This window comes from Ambystoma mexicanum, chromosome 1p, assembly GCF_040938575.1.
Source record: "Ambystoma mexicanum isolate Mex_15411 chromosome 1p, UKY_AmexF1_1, whole genome shotgun sequence".
NCBI classification, from domain to species: Eukaryota; Metazoa; Chordata; class Amphibia; order Caudata; family Ambystomatidae; genus Ambystoma; species Ambystoma mexicanum.
Genome location: NC_090921.1, coordinates 695,670,659 through 695,692,767, shown reverse-complemented (window position 1 = coordinate 695,692,767; position 22,109 = coordinate 695,670,659). Strand labels below are relative to the sequence as shown.

The following is a 22,109-nucleotide window of genomic DNA, read 5'->3' as shown; positions in this document are numbered from 1 at the left end:
CTGCGGAGGCGTGTCAGTTTTCTAGGAAGTCACGCATTGCGCGCAGTGGCTAGAGCGCGGTGTTTCACGCCCAGCGGCCATGTTGGAAGGATCACTGAGTTCATGCCACGATGCATCATGGACCATGAAGTCCAGAACAGACGAATTTGGCGGTTCATAACAGTATGTCTCCTCCTAAACCATGCACCCCCGGGTTTGCCTGGGTGTACTCGATGAAATCTCTGTATTAAACGTGGGGCATTCATGTTTGAGACAGGTTTCCATGTGCGCTCACTGGGAGGATATCCTTTCCATTCTACCAGATATTGGAGCTGGTCCCGTCTATATCTGGAATCACATATCCTGGAGACTTCGAATTCAAGTTGGTCATTGAGGATTACAGGAGCAGGTCGAGGAATATTTCTGGTTGGTTGTACATATGGTTTTAACAAGGAACTGTGAAAGACCAGGTCCATCCTTTTCCAAGATTCTGGAAGATGGAGCCGGAAGGCCACTGGATTAATGACTTCCTTTATGGGGAAGGGTCCATAATACTTGGGAGCCAGTTTATTTGGCCACAGATGTCGAGGAAGAAGTTTTGATGATAGCCAAACCTTATCCCCGACTGAATAGGAAGGGCTAGGTCTCCGCTTAGTATCTGCATATTGTTTGACTTCTATTCTGGCTTTTTCCAGTTGTTCTTTAGCATCTCTGTGTAGGTTGACCAGTGTTTCAATCCAGGAATCAACTGCAGGAACTGGAGTAGGATTTGGTAGGACAGATGGTAGAACTGAGGGATGAAATCCTTGACTGCAAAAGAAGGGACTTGTCTTGATAGCTGAATGATCAGAATTGTTATGAGCACATTCAGCAACAGGAATCAAAAGTGACCAGTCATCCTGGACCTTGGTAGCGAAACAGCGGAGGTATTGTTCTAGGGTTTGGTTGACTCGATCAGTAACCTCATTGGTCTGTGGATGATATCCTGAAGAAAGCGCGTGCTGGATGCCCAATATTTGGCATAGTTGTTTCCAGAACTGAGATATGTATTGGGGTCCTCTGTCGGAGATGATTTTGGAAGGCAGTCCGTGAAGTCTAAATATGTGCTTTAGGAAAATTCCGGCCAATTCAGACAAGGATGGTAGTTTGCACAAGGGAGTGAAGTGAGCCATATGTGTAAACAAGTCGATGGCAACCATTGTGGTTGTGTAACCTCTGGACGGGGGTAATTCCACGATGAAATCTGTGGCTATGATTTCCCAGGGTCGTGTTGGTAATGCGGGTTGATGAAGGAGGCCTGCAGGTTTTCTGTTATCATATTTATTCTGAGTGCACAATGCACAGGATCGAATGTAGGTCCTTACGTCATCTATCATTTCTGGCCACCAGAACTGCCGCTGCACAAGACGAAGGGTGGCAGTGACGCCTCGATGTCCTGAATGAAAGGTATCGTGGAAAAGGTTCAGAATTTTGTGCCTCAGCTTTTGTGTTGGTATTGCCAGCCGAGTTTCCTTAAAGAGATATCCGTCTTTCGTTACTAGGTTCCATTTGTTGTTATTTTTATATTCCTTCCAGTGATCGGAAGAAGGTGTTCTAGCACAAATCTCTTCCAGGAGAGAAATGGCATGGGCCACAAACACAGTATCAGGAAACATTTTAGGAAAGGTCTGGGCTTCGACAGGCTCATAATCAGGATGTCTGCGATAATGTTATTTGTTCCAGGAAAATGGTGAATCTGGAACTGGTATTGGGCAAAGAAAAGGCCCAACAGGCTTGACAACTGTTTCTACATTCCTGGGATTGCAGAACTTGCAGAACTTGTAAATTTCAATGGTCTGTTCGTACCTGCACTGGATGTTTAGCACCCAGGAGTAGGTGACACCAGTCGGTGAATGCTTGTCGGATGGCTAGCAACTATTTCTCCAGGACGGAATAATGGCTCTCACTAGGAGTCAAAGTGCGGGATAGGTAAGGAATAGGATGCTCCATCTTGTCCCCGAATTCTTGTTTTAAGACTGCACCAATGGCATAGTCTGATCCATCTGTTTCCACCAAAAAAGGCCAGACTATATCAGGTTGGGCTAGGATTGGAGTTTGAGTACATTTTTTTTTCAGTTGTTGAAAGGCCATCTCCTGAGCATTACACCATTCAAATGGGGTATCCTTCTTTAAGAGTGTCACTATGGGATGCACTATGTCAGAAAACCCAGGAATTAATTTTCTGTAAAAATGTGCAAGTCCCAGGAAGGATTGAATCTGCTTTACAGTGGTGGGTGCTGGCCAGGAAAGGATGGAGTCTACCTTGGAAGGATCCATTCCGATTCCTTTGGAGCTAAGTACAAATCCAAGATAATGGACGGTGGAGATATGAAGGAGGCATTTTTCTGGCTTGGCCAGGAGTTTGTGTTCTCCTAAACGTTGTAAGACTGCCTTTACATGTTCTTGATGGATCTGGGAGTCATTGGAATATATTAGTAAATCATCCAGGTACACTATGACTAAAAGAAACAGCATATCTAAAAAACCAGATCCATAAAGCGTTGAAACACTGCGGGGGTGCTGGCGAGACCAAAGGGCATCACTAGATACTCAAAGTCGCCAAAGGGAATTCTAAAGGCCGTCTTCCATTCATCGCCTTTTCTTATTTGGATGAGATGGTAAGCGCCCCTGAGATCGAGTTTAGTGAAGATAACAGCATCTCGTACTGCCTCCAGGATGTCAGAAATAAGTGGTAGCGGATTGCGGTCTTTGAGGGTGCATTGGTTGAGACCACGGTAATCCAAACAAGGTTGCAGTTCTTTTGTGTCTTTCTTAGGAACGAAGAATAAGGAAGCACTGGCTGGGGATTTTGAAGGCCGGATAGTACCATTTGTCAAATTGGTATAAAAGTATTCTCGTAGAGCCTTCTTTTCGGGTTCAGATAAAATGAACATCCTTCCAAATGGAATTACCGCTGAAGCATCTGTGTCAATGGCACAATCCTCTGGTCTATGAGGTGGAAGAGCTTGGACAATGGCTGTCGAAAACACATCCGAGTTTGTTTGATAGAGCTTGGGAACTTGGATAATATTGGATACACTTACGGATGATTGCTTGTGGTCCTGGGAGGTTACTGTAGGATCTTGCGGCATGTCTTGAGACAAACAATGGGACATACAAAATTCGGAACCGAGAAAGAAGGAACCTGCTGCCCAGTTGATGTAAGGATGGTAATCTGCATGACCATCAATCTGGCTTCAGAGCTGCCAGAAGCATGGAAACTGCTCTCCTGAACATCCGTGAGGACCTGCTCCTGAACCTCGATACCAACACTCCCTGTGTTCTCATTCTGCTCGATCTCTCCTCTGCCTTTGACACTGTCAACCATGCCATCCTGCTCAACTGTCTCCGTGATAACCTGGGTATCACTGGTCAGGCTCTGGCCTGGCTGACTTCTTTCCTCTCCGATCGACCCTCCCAGGTCCAAATGGGCTCCTTCCTCTCTGACATCTTTTTCTCCACCTGTGGTGTCCCCGAGGGATCCAACCTCTCTCCCTGGCTTTTCAACCAGTATCTGGCACTCCTTGCCCACCGCATCGCCGCTCTCTGCCCCTACTTCCAGTGCTATGCAGACGATACCCAGCTCATCTTCAGGCTACCCTCAGCCTCCTCCTCTCCTTCCCTCATCTCCGACTGTCTGTCTGCTATCCATGAATGGTGCGCCGCCAATGACCTCTGCCTCAACGCCAGTAAGACTGAGATTCTACTCATCGGCACACCCACTCCCTCCTTCCCTGCAGCTCTCTGGCCGGCCTCCCTTGGCCCCCTTCCTGCCCCTACCTGCAAGGCTAAAAACCTCGGGGTCATCTTCGACTCCACACTCTCCTTCTCTCCTCATATATCTGACGTTTCTAAGAAGTCACACTACCAGCTGCACCTCCTCAGAGGTATTCTTCCCTTCCTCTCCTTCCCCCAGAAGCTCACTGTCTCTCGAGCCCTGGTTCTCTCAAGGCTGGACTACTGTAACAGCCTCTATCTTAATCTGCCTGCCTCCACTCTCCGCCCTCTGCAACTTATCCAGAACAGAACTGCGAGACTTGTCCTTGGCCTCAAGCCCAGGGACCGTATCTCTCCAGGACTGAAATCTCTTCACTGGCTCCCAGTGGCCGCGAGGATCAAGTTCAAAACCCTCTGCATTGTCCACAAGGCCTTCTGGGGCCTGGTACCAAAATACCTCCAACTCTCTCTTCCTAAATATCTTCCTTCACGAGCCCTTCGCTCATCCGTCTCCAACTCCCTCATGGTCAGCCGTTTCTCGAAGCAACGAGCTGGGGGTAGATCTCTCTCCGCAGCAGGGGCCTCCCTCTGGAACAGCCTTCCTGCCTCCCTGAAACTTGAGGAGAACCATCTCCGGTTCCGGAAGCACCTCAAAACCTTCCTCTTCGCTTCTGCCTTCTCTCTCCCTCTCCCCTGCTAATCCTGCTTAACTCCCCACTGAACTCAGCTCAAACCTGCATCTGGGCCACTCTCAGCAACCTCGGTCCAGGGCCCAGCCACTCTCCACCTGCACTGCCTCCCCGGCTCCCCCTGCACTGTGGGACTGTCACTGTATCCCTACAGCCCCTTTCCCAGCACTTGCTCTGCACTTACCTCGCACTTGCCACCAGCTGGCCCTTTCTATTTATTATTTATTATTATTTTATTTTATTTTATTTTTTTTACGCTACTTACCTTGTACTGCACTTCCCCCCCCACCTCCTCCCCCCTGCACTTCCTCCTTTTCCCCTTACCTCTGCACTTGCGCGATCTGAATGACACCTGGCCTAGTAGGATCGTTTGTCTGTTTTCCCCTTGTTTCCCTCCCTCCCTGCCTCGTCGCGCCTTGAAACACTTGTGTATAGGCGCGTTACAAATACCATATCATATCATATCATATCATTATGCTTCTGAAGCCAGGGCATGCCTAGGACCATCGGTTAATGAGCAGATTTTATGATGTCAAATCGAAGCATTTCCTGATGGTTTTTTATTTACATTAGTAATTCCCTGGTTTGGTGAGTAATGGGTCCTGAAGACAATGGTCTGCCGTCAATGCCTTCAAAAGGTTGTATTATCTCTTTGGTTTCTCGAGGAATGTGGTGGCTGACAGCCCAGTCTGGGTCTATGAAAATCCCCATGGCACCGCAATCCACTGGAGCCAGAATGGAGTAGGTTTCCTTCTTGGTAGGTGACAGGTATGTCTGTAGAATCACTAGAGTGCTCTGTCCTGGAGTGTTCAGGGAAGGAATGGATGCGGAGCAGGCATCTTTCTCCCGAAGCTGTGCTCCGCTTAGGATCGGGAGATGGCGTTTCCCGAACGCCAGGGTGGCGCTATAGGACACTCTCGTACAAGATGTTTATCAGAAGCACAATACATGCAAAGTCCAGTATTAATCCGACGGATGCTTTCTTGTGGAGTAATGGGTCCACGGAAGGCGCCTAATTGCATAGGTTCTGGATCTGGAACATGTGGAGCACTTGTTTCTTTTGAACAAGGGTAGCCTACGGCTGACTTTGGAGGTGTTGTCTTATTCTCCTTCTTCTCTGCCTTTCTCTCCTGGATCCGGAAATCAATCTGTAGGGAAAGGTCCATGAGAGTCTGGAAGGAACTCAGACGAGCTACTCTGGCTAGTTCGTCCTTTATCTCGTCATTTAAACCTCGTCGAAAGAGGGTGAAGCTGGCTTCTTGAGACCAATCAGCTTCTTTGACTAGCTGTTTGAAGCGAGTCACATAAGTCAGCATATCCTAGGTGCCTTGCTGGAATTCGAGAAGTCTTTCTTGTGCACTATAAACAAGTTCAGGTCGATCAAACATGGCCTTAAGTGCCTCCACAAACTCATCGTAATAATCCAGAAGTGGGTCTCCCGAATTAACTAAAGGAGTCCCCCAGGATAAGACATTGCCCGTGAGGTGAGATATCATGAGCCCGACCTTTGCTCGTGGGGTGGAAAAATAGTATGGTTTGAAAGTGAAATGTACTAGACAGGAATCAAGGAAGGCACGTAGGGATTTGGAAGATCCATCATACTTGTCCACTACTTCCCCCAGCAGGGCGCTTTCTTTGACTGCGGAATCTCGGGACAAGACTAGCTGCTTTAATGCTGCGTTCTCAGCCTTGAGGTTTTGAACCTCAGTGGTCAATTCTTCCATACCTCTCATGAGGTCTTGAACGGCGACTTCCATGTCTGTTTCCATATCAGGCTGGCGGCGTCTCAATCTGTCACAAGTTTCTCTTTTCCTCACCTGTTTCTCCTTGCTTGCGACCTTCTCGGAAGCGACTGCTTTCTTTCTCACTGTCCGAGACTTGTATAGGCCGGGGTGTGGGTCTTCGGATTCCAACGTGAGATAGCCAGCTCTCTTTAGCCAGATAACGTTCCGTTTCCAGGAGCGTGAATCCAGGAAGGAGATAAGAGTTCCAGGCTCGGAGGATGTCCGGAATACCATGGAACGAAGAGCAGGCGAATCCAGGAGGAGGCACAGGTAAGAAGGTAATAGGAAAACTGACGGGGCTCCAGGGAACAAGAAAAGGGAAAGATAAGGGAACTGGGATAAACGCTGAAGCGGACTCGAAAAGCACACATCTAACAACTCCAAGCAGTTGTGTTGAGACGCGCAGAGCTGCGGGGGCGTGTCAGTTCTCTAGGAAGTTGCGCATTGCGCGCAGCGGCTAGAGCACGGCGTTTCACGCCCGGCAGCCATGTTGAAAGGATCACTGAGTTCATGCCGCAATGCATCATGGACCATGAAGTCCAGAACTAACGAATTCGGCGGTTCATGACAAAGACACTATTGAAAAGGGGGAAAACCAGCAAGAGAAAATCCCAGCATCACATGGGTGCTCACTTAGGAAACTCTGGTGATACCCGTTTGTTGAAACGAGAACCAGAAGACCTTGGAAGAAGGCGAAAAGGGGGTCATGGTGGTCATACAGGGGTCTTGCAAAATCCTCTGTACCATTCAAAGTCTTTGACCGACAGATGATTGAGAAGCAAAGGGAAATTAACCCTGCTTGGTGAAATGAGCGCATGAACAGTGTGTTGTAAAAGTTGGCGAGAGTGAACCCGGAAGAGGGAAGCCGACAATCAGGAACAAAGCCTGAATATTGTTTAAAAAGACATTAAGACTTGTGAATGTAACAGGTGTTGGAAGACGAGGGGAAATGAATTGTCCCCCTTGTCAAGTGGGTCTGAGTCCGGTCAAGGGAAATCCAGGAGTGAAAAGTCATCACCCAAAGTTCTTTGAGAAAGGAACTGTTCAATTGATTGGTTGAATACTATACGTGAGGGGTCTGTGCCCGGAAGCGGGGGAACCAGGGGTAAAGCCATCACCCAACATGAACTGTGGAAAGGAACTGTAAGGTTTACCTGGACTCCTCGGCAGCGTAATGATCTTGAGCCTGTTGACCTGCTACACTGAAGCCTTTAGATTATTTTCCTGTTAAAACATATAGATAGATAGAATAGAGGTACTGTATGTGTATAGTGTGGTGATAACTAATGAGAGTTTTTGACTAACTTCACCCAGAAATGACTCCCTTCTGTATCTGAGACCACACACCCTCCTCACCTGTGTTTTATATTTATGGAATGGAGCTCTCCATCCTGCTGTCTAACAGGGGTGTGTTGAAATGGTGGATCTGAAGATTGGAGTGCTATAGAACTCTTGAACACTTTGAAGGCAAGTGTCTTTAAAGTAACAAGTCGTTTGACAGAAAAAACTAGTGAGGATAACTGTTGTCTTTCTGATTTTAAAAGTTCTCTAAGTTGGACAGATCTCTCATTCAAACTATTTAATTCTTCTTTCTCTTTGTAGGTTCTTGGAGGAAGAAAAGCTTGCTAAAGTTCGAGGCATAAGGAGAAGAGTATGGACACCTTACTTCATATGGAGAGTTGGCGTGAGTGCTACTGCTGAAGCGCCTATCTAAATATGAGATTTCGTTATCCAGGGAGGATCTTTGGTTGCGGAATGGTTGCGCGCGTAATCAGGAAGAGAAAACGTTTAACAGAGTAAGTTTGTCTTATCTGAAAAGGCTGCAACCTTCTACTGCGAAGCGTGGTTAACTACTGAGAGGAAGAACTCAGAGGAGCTTCAGGTACATATGCCCGTAGAAATTATCTTGACTTAAAACTCTGTAATGTTCGTTTTAACAAAATACCTTTATTTTCTGCAGGTCGTCGGAATGCTGAGAAAAACCCTTGGAAGGTGCTGCGGCTGTGAACGAGGACTGCGGTCTGAGGAGACTCTTTGACGAAAGAATGTTCTTTAACAGGAAGACTGCAGCGAAGGAAAATTCTGTCAGGTAAGTCTTATCTGTGGTCTGTGGATAATCTGTGAGTAATTCGTAGAATTCATGTTTCTTTTATTTTATTTTTTCAGATTCTGTGAGCTGAAGCACCGGTAGCGTTGCACCGCTGTCAGCGGGTTAAACGCAATGCGCGCTTTCCAGCGGGGCGGAGCTTAAGTAGCTCTCTATGACAAATGACTGGCTCGATGCTGCAGTTTATCCATGACCCTCTAGGTGGCGTTCTTGAGTATTGAACTGCTATGGTAGTCTATGGTATTTAAATGCTGTGAGTGGTGTAATTGCCATATGTGCCAAGCTAACACCCACTTTTGACACACTGATCTATGCAATGTATCCCGCTTTGGCTGAACACTTGAATTAAGACCATGGACCCTGGCTGTGATCATGGCAGGAACTTTTTGTTTGTGTTTATTTGTTGGATACATCAGTTTCATTATTATGAAAAGAGACTTTACCATCGAAGAACCTGATAGCTGGAATGGAACTGTCGGCTTGTGCCTAGAAAGCTCAAGTGTGTGCTGTGCTCCCTGGTCCCACCTTGTCCCGTGCTGAAAACATGGGGAAGACCCCTGGTAATCACATCCTGACTTACGATTTGAGAACACTTCTTTCTTTATTGAAATCCTATCGCACACTCTTTCTATAATTAGTAATAAGGACTTGGCAAAAGGTTTTTCTTAGTATAGGCCCTTTTATTTGACACAACGCCACCAGGACTGCCGTATTTTGCATTTGATGGTTGACGCTTGCTCCCATCTTAGATCTAGGTTTAGGTTAGGCATTTTTCCACCCTGCATTCATTGTTCAATAAACACCCTTGAACTGTGATCACTTGTGTCTGTCCTTACTGTTGCCACCATGAGTTCCTTACAGCGGGTAGTGGCGATAGCTCTGTAGGCATGGTTGGTGAGAGCCAGGTGCAGGTGGCATGCATGATTCCAGCTATAGACAGAAAGGTTTGGTGGGCAGAGGCTGAGAAGGACCCAAAATGGTTATGGTTAAGGAAGGGTTTCAAGGAGGATTGGTCAGCGATCAGTGATGTGGTGGTGAGCAAAAATGTAAGGTCTGGTAGCTAATGATACGTGTCGGCTGTTCTGTTGCATCCACAACGTGGAATAAACCACATCTGCAATATTATTCTTATGTGCAAACATTATTTGTAATCCAGTGTTAAATTTTAAGTCAGAGTGCAGGTTGCCCTCCCGATTTACCAATTGTTTTGTATATCTCATAGTAAATCATAGTGGGTGATTTACAGAGAGTGTGGCTCTTGCTGCTGATACAACATTCCTAACTAGAGAGTGGGAAATAGCACACAACTACACATATCGATCCCACCACTTTTCTGGTAGCTAATAAACTTGCTGATGGACCTTAGGGCATAACTCGGGGTGACAGATTGATTCCCCAAGCCGGGGTGCGGGCGACTCTGGTAGCTTTGGCCCATGAGGGGCATATTGGAAGGACTTTGATGAAAAAGAGTCTGATGAAGTCTTATTGGTGGCCCGCGATGGATGGAGATATCGAACGGGCGGTGAGAGATTGCATTCTGTGAGCGGTGAGTACTGCTGTGCAGGACGTGTCGGGTGTGTGGTCGACAGATGATTATTTTCCTGATCACGGTGGTGATGGTGTGATGGATTTTCAGGCTCTTCCGGCGGTGGTTCCTTCAGTGTCTGTTGGTTTAACGACTAGTGCCAGGGCGGATGACGTTTCTGGTGCGCAGGCTGTTGGTGCAGGCCTAAATCTTATTGATGCAAGTTCAATTTCTGTTGGTTCAGCATGCCCTGCGAGCGCAGTTTCAGAAACGCTGTGGTAGAATGTAGTGTTAACATTAGAATATTATTCGTGCGGACCATTACTTTCTTCTTGAAGTAAACGGTGTGGTGCCACACTTGAGCTTACCTGCCCCCAGGGATAGATAATCTCATCTGCGCCACCAGGGGTGGACTGACATATTGGGAACTCTGGAGATTTCCCAGTAAGCCTCTGACCCTGGCCAACTTTTGTGTGGTACCCTATTTTATTTCCAAATGTTCTCATAGGAGATAAGTGATGGGCTGAAAGTGTGTAATTTGGGGCCACTTTGCAAATTATTTCCAGGAACTCTTTTGGTTCCCAGTACATCACTGTGCGCCACTACCCCATAATGACTTGTTAAAAATACCAATAAAACTTTATGGAAAAGGAGACTCAGAAGAGAAAATAATACACCCATGCAACGCCCGCTTCCTGGTTTCCCTTCTGCCCACCTCCCAACCCGCCCACTGCATCCGGATTGGTCCACATTCCCCATATCAAGGACATCCCAGGGCAGCCCTCTGCCCGGCAGCCCCTGCGGCGAAGGACCCTGAGGCAAAGGGCGGCTCCTACATTGGGTGCTCCAAGATGTGTCTGCAGGTGTCCGCAGGGTAAGCCAGTGAAGCCAGCAGTCAACAGACACCAACAAAAACTGTAAGTGTGGCATGGGTGGGGAGTAGAGCAATTACTCTACTCCAGGAAAACCCCTGCCACCCTATCTTGCCTCCAAATAACATAGACTGCCATAGACTCACACCAGGTATACTCAGAAAGATTTGTGACCACCAGACTGAACCTATTCATGACAGGACTGTAGAAGTTGCCTTGCATTACATACTAACATACTTGTCAAGGTCAACAAGCGCCGCACCTAGGTGAAACCTGAAGACTAGCATATGCCACACTTAGAATTGTGAACATTAGCCTGCGTCGCATCTGGATAGAATTTTGATTGAAGGATGGCATGCCAGCGCTTAGATGAAACTTGTATGCTAACATGTACCACACTTAAGAATTGTGAACATTAGCCTGAGTAGCATCTGGATAGGATTTTGAGTGTTAGCATGCCCACACCTAGATAGAATTCTAAACATTAGCCTGCGCCGCATCTAGATAGGATTGCGAAGGTCAGCAAGTGCCACACTTAGGCAAAACTGTGAATGTTAGCATGCTAAAGGTCAGGTAACCCACTAACCAAAATAAGCTCAAACTCTGCATACTTATCTCACTCAAAAAACTCACACAACCATCTCTCGCACAACAAGCCGCACCCACTTCACAACACTGAAACAACACATAAGCCGGAGCAACAGTACACGTGGACTGACACCTGCAGATGCCTCGGGCCGCCTCATACATACACCCACGCATGCACACTGAGGAATACTCGGAGACACGTCTGGTGCTGTTGACGTCCCAGCGGCAACTGCCGTTCGGGGTGCATTTATTCATAACGCGCATGCGTGAGCCTAAACGAGGCTTGCGCATGCGTACATGCAACTGCCACTATAACATCCCTCCTTTACTTTAAACAGAAACAATTAACAAAATGTAGAATAACCAGGACTCAATGTGAGTCGCTCAATTCAGTGTGCTACCGGCTCAGTCCCCTGAGTCCATGATGTAATCCTTGAATCGCACCGAGGGTTGTCGCCCCTGTCTCGTCGGGCACCGACTGCTGCTCCTGTAGGTAGGCAGCGGTGCGACCAATTTTGGCATGGGTTCCTCTGGTCTGTCGGCCTCGGGGATGCCTCCTCTTGCTTCTGGCTCTAAAGTCTCTTCCAGTGACCTCTCCATGGGACTCGAGTCCACTTTCTTGAAAAAGGATTTGTTTCGGGTTATTGTTCCCCTTTCATTGGCTGCTGTTATCATCGACCCTTTCACATGAGTAACTGTCCAGGGTTGTGGCTCATACGTGAGCGACAGTTTCCCTTCTGGGTGGCGGTTATTGACCAGCACAGTGTCACCCACCATTACCTCGTTTTCCTGTAGGCCTCTCCTCTCACTCTCCTTCTCATTCCTGGTCACTCTTTCCTGCCGGACCCGGGTGTCGTCGATCACGCCTGGCGCTCGTCCTTCCAGTTCTGGGAGGAGTCCTCTTGGGCAGCGTCCAAACAGGGCTTCAGCTGGGGAAACTCCCGTCAATTGATGGGGGGTGGTTCTATATTCTCGCAAGAATTCGAACAGGTTCCTTCTCAGTTCGCTGCCTCCATTCGCTGAGATCTGAAATACTTTGTTCAATGTTCTCATAAATCTCTCTGCTTCCCTGTTCGCCCTGGGCCATAGGGGTGTTACCTTCCTGTGTTGTATCCCCCTCGCCTCCATGTACTTTGCAAACTGATGCCCCATGAACGGGGGCCCATTGTATGAGCACAGGACGGTTGGGAACCCGTGGGTCGCAAACATTTTCTTGAGGGCTAAAATGGTGTGATCGCACGAGGTGGTGTCTACCAGCTCTATAACGGGGTACCTCGCCAAGAAATACACCCCTCTGCCTGTTGAGCCAAAGTCAGCGTGTACTGTCCACCAGGGGAGTTTGCTTCTGTCCATAGATTTGATGGGAGGTGCCCTTTCTGCAGGGCTTGAGGCCTGACACGGTAAGCATCTTTGCACATGCCCCTCCACCCGGTCTTCCAAGTCGGAAAACCACACCTTTGGTCTCAATATCGCCTTTGTTTTTGCAGACCCCTGATGACCTGTATGCGCGAGTTTGAGTACTCTGTGTACCAGTGCACAGGGAATCACTATCTGTCTGCCCCATAGGAGTAGGCCTTCTTCTGAGATTGAGAGTTCATCTCTCACCTTCCAGAGCGTCTGCAGATCCCGTTGCGCTCTCGCCTCCTACCTTGCGTTGTTGTTCAGAACCTCCTTCCACTCTCCACTCCGGATGCCCGACTGGATTACTTTGAAGATTTCATCTTCGTTGGATGCCCTGGCGACGACCTCTCTTGACAGTGCTACGGGCATGGCCACTTCCACGATGTTATTTATAATTTCCTGACATGCCACAATCTCGCCTTGGCCTTGCTCCCATTTGCTGTTTGGGTGGCGGGGCAGGTAGTCGGCGGGGTTGTTTGTCCCGGGCCTGTACAGGAGCTTCACTCCATATTCTATGAGTGACAGCATCCAGCGTTCAATGCGTGGTGGAGGTTTGCATGACGCCCCGGCTATAATGGGGATAAGTGGTTTGTGGTCGGTGACCACGACCACCGGCTTCTCCAGGATGTAGATGCGGAAGTGCCGGCAGCCCCACAATATCGCAAGCGCCTCTCTCTCAATTTGGGAATATCTTCTTTCCGTCTCTGACAGAGCCTTGCTTGGGTACGCAATTGGACGCATGCTTCCTTGTGCGCCCGCCTGCATCAGTACGGCACCCAACCCCACGGGGCTGGCATCCACTACAATCTCTGACTCAACCGTGGGATCAACGTAGGCCATGGTGTCCTGATTAGACAGCGCCACCTTAAGGTCTTGGAATGCTTCTTGTTACTTTTTGTCCCACGTCCATGCCACATCATTCTTCGTTAGAGCTCGGAGGGGTTCCAAGAGTGAAGCAAGTCCTTTTATGAAACGGCCACAGTAGTTCACCATTCCAAGGAAGCTGCGCACTTCTGCTGGCGACTCAGGTGCAGCGGCCTCGCGAATGTCGCAAACTTTATCCGGGTCCACCGAGAACCCCTTTGCATGAAAGATGAATCCAAAAAACTCTATGCGATCTCTAAAAAACTCGCACTTGCTGCGGTGTAGTGTCAGACCCAGTTCGTTCAGTCTGTTCAGTGTCAGTTCCAGCCGCTTCATATGTTCCATTTCCGACGACGCGAACACCAAAATGTCGTTGCTCGTGTTGAGGACTCCACGTAAGCCAGCCAGCGCACCCCTGATCGTGTTCTGAAATAACTCGGCAGCAGAGGCCACGCCAAAACTTAGTCGCTCGAATTGATATAGCCCCTCGTGGGTGGTGAAAGTCGTTATATACCTAGATTCCGGGTGAAGCTCAAGCTGATGGTATCCAGAACTAGGTCTAACTTTGAAAAGACCTTGTCCCCCTGCAATTCACTAACTAAATCCTCAAGCGTTGGGGTAATGTGGTGCTCCCTTTTTATTGCCGCATTAGGTAACCGCATGTCCACACAGATGCGGACAGCACCTGGTTGCTTGGGTTTGGGCGCTACTACAATTGGTGATACCCAGGGCGTGGGCCCTTCAACTTTCTCGATGTCCTTCTCAATTAGAGTCTGCAGTTCTTTTTCCACTTGCGGTCTGAGGTGGAAGGGTATCCTTCTATGCTTAAGAGCGGTAGGTCTTATAGTCTCGTCGATGTGTAGGCGAACCGGTGCCGCTTTAAGCTTGCCCACCCCTTGGAATATGTTCTCAAACCTGCGTAGGAGCTGTTCAATGTCCGCCTGATACACTGCTAGCGTGAAGTGGATGATGTTGAGGGCCTCTGACGCTGCCCAGCTCAGGAGAGAGTGGGGACTGACGTCGGCTACATAAAAACGAGCCCTGATTGCATTGGGGCCGTGGGTAACCAGTGCGACGAATACTCCTTGGATTGGCAAGGGCTTGTTGCCTCCGAATGTGTAAATTCTAGCTTTTGACTGGTCCTGCTGCGGTGGGCCCGGGATGGCCTTGTAGTGCTTCGTGGCCAGAATACACACAGATGCTCCTGTGTCAATGAGGACTGGTGTGGGGGTTCCCTTAATGTCCACTACACTGGTGGGTTGCCTCCTTTTCTTGGCTCCAGTAGCAATGTTGCATATGAAGAAAATGTCTTTGTCATCTTCTTCCTCCTCAGCAATGTTGAGTCTCTGTGTCTCTTGTTCCAGTGTGGCTATGCTCTGCGGTCTCCTGAAGTTACTCCCACTCACCCTCGCAGGACCCCAGTGTGTCGTCACTGGAGCTGCAGCTCGGCACATCCTTGCGTAGTGGCCTGGTGTGTTGCACCTCCAACATACCCTTGACTTTGCGGGGCAGTCCTCGGCATGTGGTATGTCGTACCTGCAATATTGGCACACAGCTGGGGATCCCTGAACGGGAGATGTGTCTTGGCGCTTTTGGCTCCGTCGGGACTTCGACAGGGTGGACTTCCCTAGGGCAAACGCCTCCTCCCCTTTACTTGGGCGTACAGCTGCGTCCATTTTTGCCCCCCTACTTTCTGCTAGTTTGTGTATCCTGCCATTGTTTAGGATCTGGACTAAAGTCATTCCCGGGTCTTGCAGGATTTGCCTTCGTAACTTACTTGAGCTGCATCCTTGTATCAGCTGGTTCCTGATCATCGCCTCCTCATTGTCCCACATGCACATGCTCGATAGTTGGCGCAGACGTGCACAGAACTGGTCCAGGGACTCATTGTCGTGTTGCTTTTCCCCACACATCATGAACATATCAAATTCCACATTCGAAAGCGGAATGATGTGATTCTGAAGAGCAGTCTTGACGGCGGCATATGTTACCACTTGAATGTTTAGTGATGCATAGATGCGTCGCACCTCAGTTCCTGCTGAGCACAGAAGCGTAGCGTCCTTTGCATCGTCATCTTCCTAAGTCGCTCTGACGAACATGTCCAGCTTCTTAATCCATACGAGCCACTTGTGCCCTAACTTGGAGGGTGGGCCCGAAGTGTCGAACTCTGGTGCCAGAGTGCCATGCTGCCGATGTGCCATTCGCGCAGGAGCCGCAGTCTCCTCATCTGGGTCACTCATTCTCGCAGCTCGCACAAGCACCTCACCCACGTGATTGAGGCCGCAAACCTGTTCTTCTGGAGTGTCCTTTCACTGTTGACCACTGACCTGGATGTCTTGTCTACGTGGTATGCAGGGTCCTCCTTCAGTGACCCTCTTGAGCTGGGCTTTCAGGCTTGGATTGCTTGCTCTTCATTTTTTTCTTTTTTTTTGTTGAAAGAAGTGGGCCTCTCAGGCCAAAATCGCGGCTCCCCTACCCGGAGAACCACGAAAGTTCCAGAAATTGTCTTTTTGGCCCGTTGGCAGCGCACGAGCACCCTCGCGGGCCGCAACTGTGCCACGAGCAGATTCAAAATGGCCGACCGTCTCAGCATCGGATTCGGGCTGCGTCGGAGGAAGGATTAATAGTAATTGCGCTTGCGTACATAATTGTGATCCACCCACGAGCAGCCGTCCTCGTCGCCAATGTTGGTACCTGCATATGCCTCGGGCCGCCTCATACATACACCCACGCACGCACACTGAGGAATACTCAGAGACACGTCTGGTGCTGTTGAGGTCCCGGCGGCAACTGCCGTTCGGGACGCATTTATTCATAACGCGCATGCTTGAGCCTAAACAAGGCTCGCGCATGCGTACATGCAACTCCCACTGTAACACCACCTTATCGTTTACAGATCCGCCAGAGCACCTGGGGACCAATTCCGTTGGCGACGGTGCACGGTACAAATACCTTTAACATTTAACGTTACCCTGGTACAATAGATACAAATCAAAACAAACTAAAATCGAGCTGTGGTGTTGCCATCCTTCATTATTTTCAACTGATCTAAACAATATGTAAAATCGGAAATCTTTTCTCTATTTTGTGTTATATAAATCTTCGCAAGGTTGAGGAAGATACAACTTCTGTAAAAACATCTTCACCTGAAACGCTAAAAAACAAAGGCAGCTTCCATTGAAAAAAAAACAGGAAAGAAAATTTGACGTTCCGAGAAAGGGTTTGCCAGCTTTTGAGGGCGGGTACTCACTTTCCATTCACTTAGCCGAGGTTCTCTTTCCGTTCATTTTATGAGTTTGGCGATATTTTTGTTTGTCCGTTTTCTATTTCTACACCTGCCATCTTGGAATGGGGGATTTAATTTTCGATGCGCCAGTAAGGCTAGTGCAAAGGGGAAGTGTTTCGTATTCGAATCAGGATATAAATAGAGCAAATGTAATTATTTCCCACAGGGACGAATATTTCAGCTGAATACATACAAAATCATATAATTGTTTTAATGTGAAACGTATGTGTGTATTAAGTCCGACATTAGTATTTTTCGTTTGTCTTTTTGAATTTATCAAGGAATGGACACGGAAAACAATGGTACCTGTTATTTTCATTAAAAAGTCTAATTTTCTGTTTTCACTGAACTGAACATACTCCAATCCAAGATGGTCGAAATACGGGATGCGCGTTTATGTCTTTCTTGTAGTCGACGCTGACATGCCAGTTTCGAGGGCGTGGGCTGTCTTATTGGGCGTGGTCTCGGCTCTCATCAGGACCAGTCTGGTTGCGGCTGCACCCTGCACTCAGAGCATCATCAGAGTCTGAAACCGGAGCATCTCTGAAGGGGAAAGAGTGAGGAGCGGGCCGGAGCCCCGCAGCCCAACCCGATAAAAAGGAGCTAAGATCACAGCAGACCAATAAACCTCAGCAAGGCAACAACCGATCGAGTGAGCAGAACAAGGTCACTTGAGGCTAATCATCCTTGTAGTAGGCAGAGTAAGGATCACTAATCGGAGCAACCCAGGACTCGAACCGAGATCTCGAAGAGGGGACCGAGTTAAGAACTGAACCCTGGCGCCTAGTTCCTAGAAGCTAGACCCAGAGTAGCGCTGCATTGTTACCCAATGCAAGAAAATCTCAGGAGCTCCATCCCAATTGACCCCAGATTGGGGACCCCGTGTAGTGCTGTCTTCTAGTGCTAGCACAGGAGTTCAGCCACTAGTGGGAAAAACCCAGTCCAGTCACCGCCCAGATTAGGGAAAGCAAGGAGACCAGCACACATCTAGTAAAGCTTAGTCCAGTCTTCCCAGACCAATTATTTTCAGGCAAGGACTCCACATTGACTTAGAATCCAAGTGCAGAGCAAACCATTCCTGTAGCCTTGATCATTTGCTCAGTCTTGGAGTGCAGAGCAAAACGACTAGCCCAACCATAGAAGATCCCATCCTGCATCTGTCATCTCCCAGCAGTATAGGCCTAGCCTCCGCCTTTTAAGATCAAACCCCACACCAGTCAGCTCAGCCCAGAGCAGTGCAGGCCAGTAGCTTAGCCCAGGCCTAACAGATTCCAGCGCACATTAGTCAGCCTAGCTCAGACCAGTTCAGGCCAATAGACTATTCCAAGCTCTGATAAGCCATTGGAGCCTAGAGGAGCCCAATCTGGCCTAGGCGCCCAGAGCAGGTGGCCTCTCTACATGGAAACCAAGTAGCAGCAGAACAGTTGATACCAGCCGCATCAGACAGGATAAGGCAAGATGGCAGAGGTTACCAACCTGAAGACTGGTTTTGGTGAGTACCAGGATGCTGTATGCACGGCTTTGCTATCTCAGAGGGTAGCTTTTGAAGTGCCTTATGTGCGAAGTAGTAGGCACCACAAGGCACCACTTAGAAGGTAGCACACTGGAACTCTCCATATCAATAGCCTGCAGTTTAATGCGTACAAAAAAATACGTTGTGACCGGTGGGTGGCATCACTGGAATCTTTTTATACTATAAATATGTAAACCTTGTGCATTTTCATACAACATACCAGAGAAACCCATCAAACTGCATTTAGGGCTTTGCACACAGCGTGGTATCGGAATATCCATACTAACATCGCTCAAGCTCACACACATGGCTGGTAACATAAATATTAATCATACACGTCATGCAGTTTGCAGTAAGTTATAGGGGGAAAGCCATTAGCCCGCCCTGGGGGTAAAGGGGGTGGGGTGGTATTAGTTGCATACAATCTAAGTATTGTATATGAATGGTATGCTTTTCTGTGTAATCTTCGGTCTCTGATCTCAAAATATTAAGTGAGGAGCATGGACTAGAGACGGCGCTTGAGCCAGCGCGCAGGGGGCGTCGGATTTAATTAAAATCCTGACTGCGTTGAGAGCGGCGTGCACTATTCTGTAATATGGGAGGAGAGCTCAGCGGCTACCCTGGGGGGTCGGGGGGGGTCTAATCGCCCATAGCTGGGGCCTGCTGTGAGAGATGCTCTGCATATTTAATCATCCGGAGCCCCATCCTCACGGGGAGCTTCCACATTGGTTCTCTTTTTATGGCATAATAATAATTTAGAAGCGTGGATAAATCCCTGCCTTGCGTGTCGCGGGCCTCAGCTGTTACTCTGGTTCCCTGGGGACTCATAGCAGACAAGTCCGCCTTGAGGGAAGGCCCTCATAATGGGCTACCATCTCTCGTTTCTTTTTACCCCTATCCCCCTTTTTTTGTCATGGAAGGCCGTTGAGTGTTGTTTTTCTTGGGTGGAATTCTGAATTCTTTGGTAGTTAGTGGATTAGCTGCTTTTGTAATAGTGTATGTTCCCCTTCTAGTGAGAGAGGGCGGGGGCTACCGCCACTGTTGGTTTTGAGCTGGGTAGCCATGGATGGCTGTGTTCGATTAACACACATACACTATCAATATAGTCTGTGTTATTCACTGGTGGGGCGTCGCTTGAGCATGCATTATTCTGTTAGCTTGCTTTAGGTTTCAGCCGTTGCATGCGGACATACGTACATGCATGCACGACTATGCACACACCCCGTGCTCAATGTCGGTAAAAGAGTATCCTCTTCTCGGCCGCAGTTCTGGATCTCAACTGTGGTTCTGTCGCCCCTCCCTCCGCGCACCCTGGTTCGGAAGGCGAGGCCCTTCCAGACGTGGCTGGCAGAGAGGACGCTCCCTGGGTCGATGGCCCGGAGTTGAGCGCCACCCCCCTAAGTGTGTTTTGCAGTGTAATGCTCGCTGCCCTAATGGCTGCTGCTTGGCGATGGGATGACGTTATGTCTATTTCTGGGGAAGGCGGGGGTGCTGGCAGGCTTCCACCTCTCCTATCTTTCCCATGCCTTTGTTGTGGGGGGGCCGAAGGGGGGTTCGCGGGGGATCAGGGCTCAGGAAAAGGTGACCCCTGCCGAGGAGCAATGCCACGGATAACCCCGTGCCTTGCTCAACTCCCGGTACCAATGATGTCATGGGGCAAAATGGGCCATCACACTCTAATAGTGTGTTTGCGTGCGTGGTCACTGCCCACGATCTGGGTCACTTTGAATTCCAAGGGAAAGGAACGGATGGGGGTGATCAGTCCCGTCTCAAAGAGGCTCTGTGGTTATTTAGTAGTCATTCTTATTACAGCTCTTCAACGCCGAAGATGTAAATACAATTTTAAAATAACTTAAATGTTACTGCATGTTAAGACGACCAGCCCCATCCAACCTGCCCATTTTCCTACGTCTCATACCCTCCCTGGACTTCAGCGTTACCGTTGCTTGCTTAATTTGTACGTGGGTATCTTTTGTATGGTAGGATGGGACGACGGGCCAACCCAGTCTTCTCATTCTCGTGGCTTTATGGACCATCACATCTTATCCAGTTTGACTACCAGTGCCGCCCATTCTCCCCATTTGACAACCCCATTATGTCTTCCAATATCTCAGCAGGTAAGGAACTCAAGCCAGTACGTCCAATGTGGCAATTTCGTACACATAAGAAGTCCCCCACCCATCAAGTGTGCCCATTTCCTACAGAAAAGGGAGGAACCGACAGTTTCTAAGCCGCAGCAGACCCAGCCACATTTCCACTTATTTGTTTTACATTCATATCGTTACATGGTCTCCAGCTTCTCCACCCTTGTACAATAAGACCCTTTCTGAACATGGTTTTATTCACACTGTACAGGGGATTTTTCAGAGGGCCAAGTCACACAAATATTGACAAGTCCACAAGGTCCTCACGTGGGGGGTGGGATGGAGTTTTGGCTCAGGTTCCTGATTATGGCAAAGTTAAATATGGAGGTCATAAAAAAACAGATCGATATGATTTCTGGTGTGGTAGTGCTGTCTGTTTATGCACCTTCCATAATACCTCCAACCTCCATCCATTGGTGTTACCTGCAGGTTACACATTTCAGTCCCAGTAAGATGGCACAGTGGGTAACTACTCTTCGTGTGAGGACATGTGAGAGGCACAGGACTAATATATAATTTACAGGGGCCACAAAGCCTCCAACCGGTGCAGTGTGCCTGAGCTTGGGGACTCTCCACATAGAAAAATCCAGTCAGGTTTTCAGAATTGCCAACACGTAAGCAAATAAACCAAACTTCAATTCATTATATGTACATTAATCTCAGATATATGAATTGTGGATATCCCGAAAACTTGAATGGACTTTCCAGTGGCTTGCAGCGCCCAGCCATTGTTGCTCGGCGCTCGATCAGCCACAGTTGAGGCAAGATATTCTAAATGCACCACGAGGACCCCCTCTGATTCATCTCTGCAGAATATCGTGTGGAAGCCACGTGTGAGGTACTGTAGCCAACGTGAGGAATTTTATCCGGTATATGTGACGTCACACTTCCCATTCTCGCCAACAGTGCCACCTGCATATGAGTCACGATATTAATGGTATTAAACTGCGCCACTTATGCTTGACGCTTTGCTCATTCTATTCCAATTTACGGTAAGCATATCATTGTGTACGTGTAGTCCTTGTTTTTCATATAACAACCTAATGTCTCCTGGGAGTTGCAGTCATGGTTAATCTTCTTTGCTCTATCATAAAGCCGTTTTCCTTTTTTGTTTCAATTATATTGAGCTTTCAACAGCTGCCGTTTTGGAAATAACACACTCTGCTCCAACCCTTCTGCTTCTCTTTAAAACAACCCCCTCTGACATATATACACTGCTTGAGGCTTCTACGAGTTGGTAGATCACACGTGGTCCCATGTTATGCTTTGCATTCTGGTAGGTTTTGAGTTTCACTTAAATTGTAAATACAGGGCCACCAGTCTAATACTAGAAATAAAGAGGCCTGGGTGGGCTCCCCACGCCTACTATGGGACGGCATGAGTGCGCTGCAATAAGCTGAAGGATGCGAATGTGGAAGCTGTTGAAATAAGTCGTGGGTTTAGAGGTGATGGAGGGAAGAAACGGCAGGAAGTTCATATGTTCGACACTGGGGGGGGGCAAGCACGAGCATCTCAATGTTAGGGGTGGTGTGTGTATGTATGTGTGTGTGTCTTGAGCCATAGCAGGTTGGTGTGTTGGGCCGCTGTCTGGGACTTCATTT

At 48.4% G+C, this 22,109-nt stretch overlaps 1 protein-coding gene across 2 annotated transcripts in view; it reads left to right on the top strand.

Annotated features, from left to right (window-relative positions):
- Window positions 1–17,340: 17,340 nt before the first annotated feature.
- Window positions 17,341–22,109, top strand: part of SYT11 (synaptotagmin 11) — a 236,104-nt gene continuing 231,335 nt past the window's right edge. Inside the window, exon 1 of one of the 2 annotated variants that reach the window (XM_069649939.1) lies at window positions 17,341–18,343. In XM_069649939.1, the coding sequence (XP_069506040.1) occupies window positions 18,310–18,343 (34 nt within the window). In that variant the 5' untranslated portion in view covers window positions 17,341–18,309. The remainder of the gene's footprint in view (window positions 18,344–22,109) is intronic. The other variant, XM_069649932.1, reaches the window with a different exon arrangement.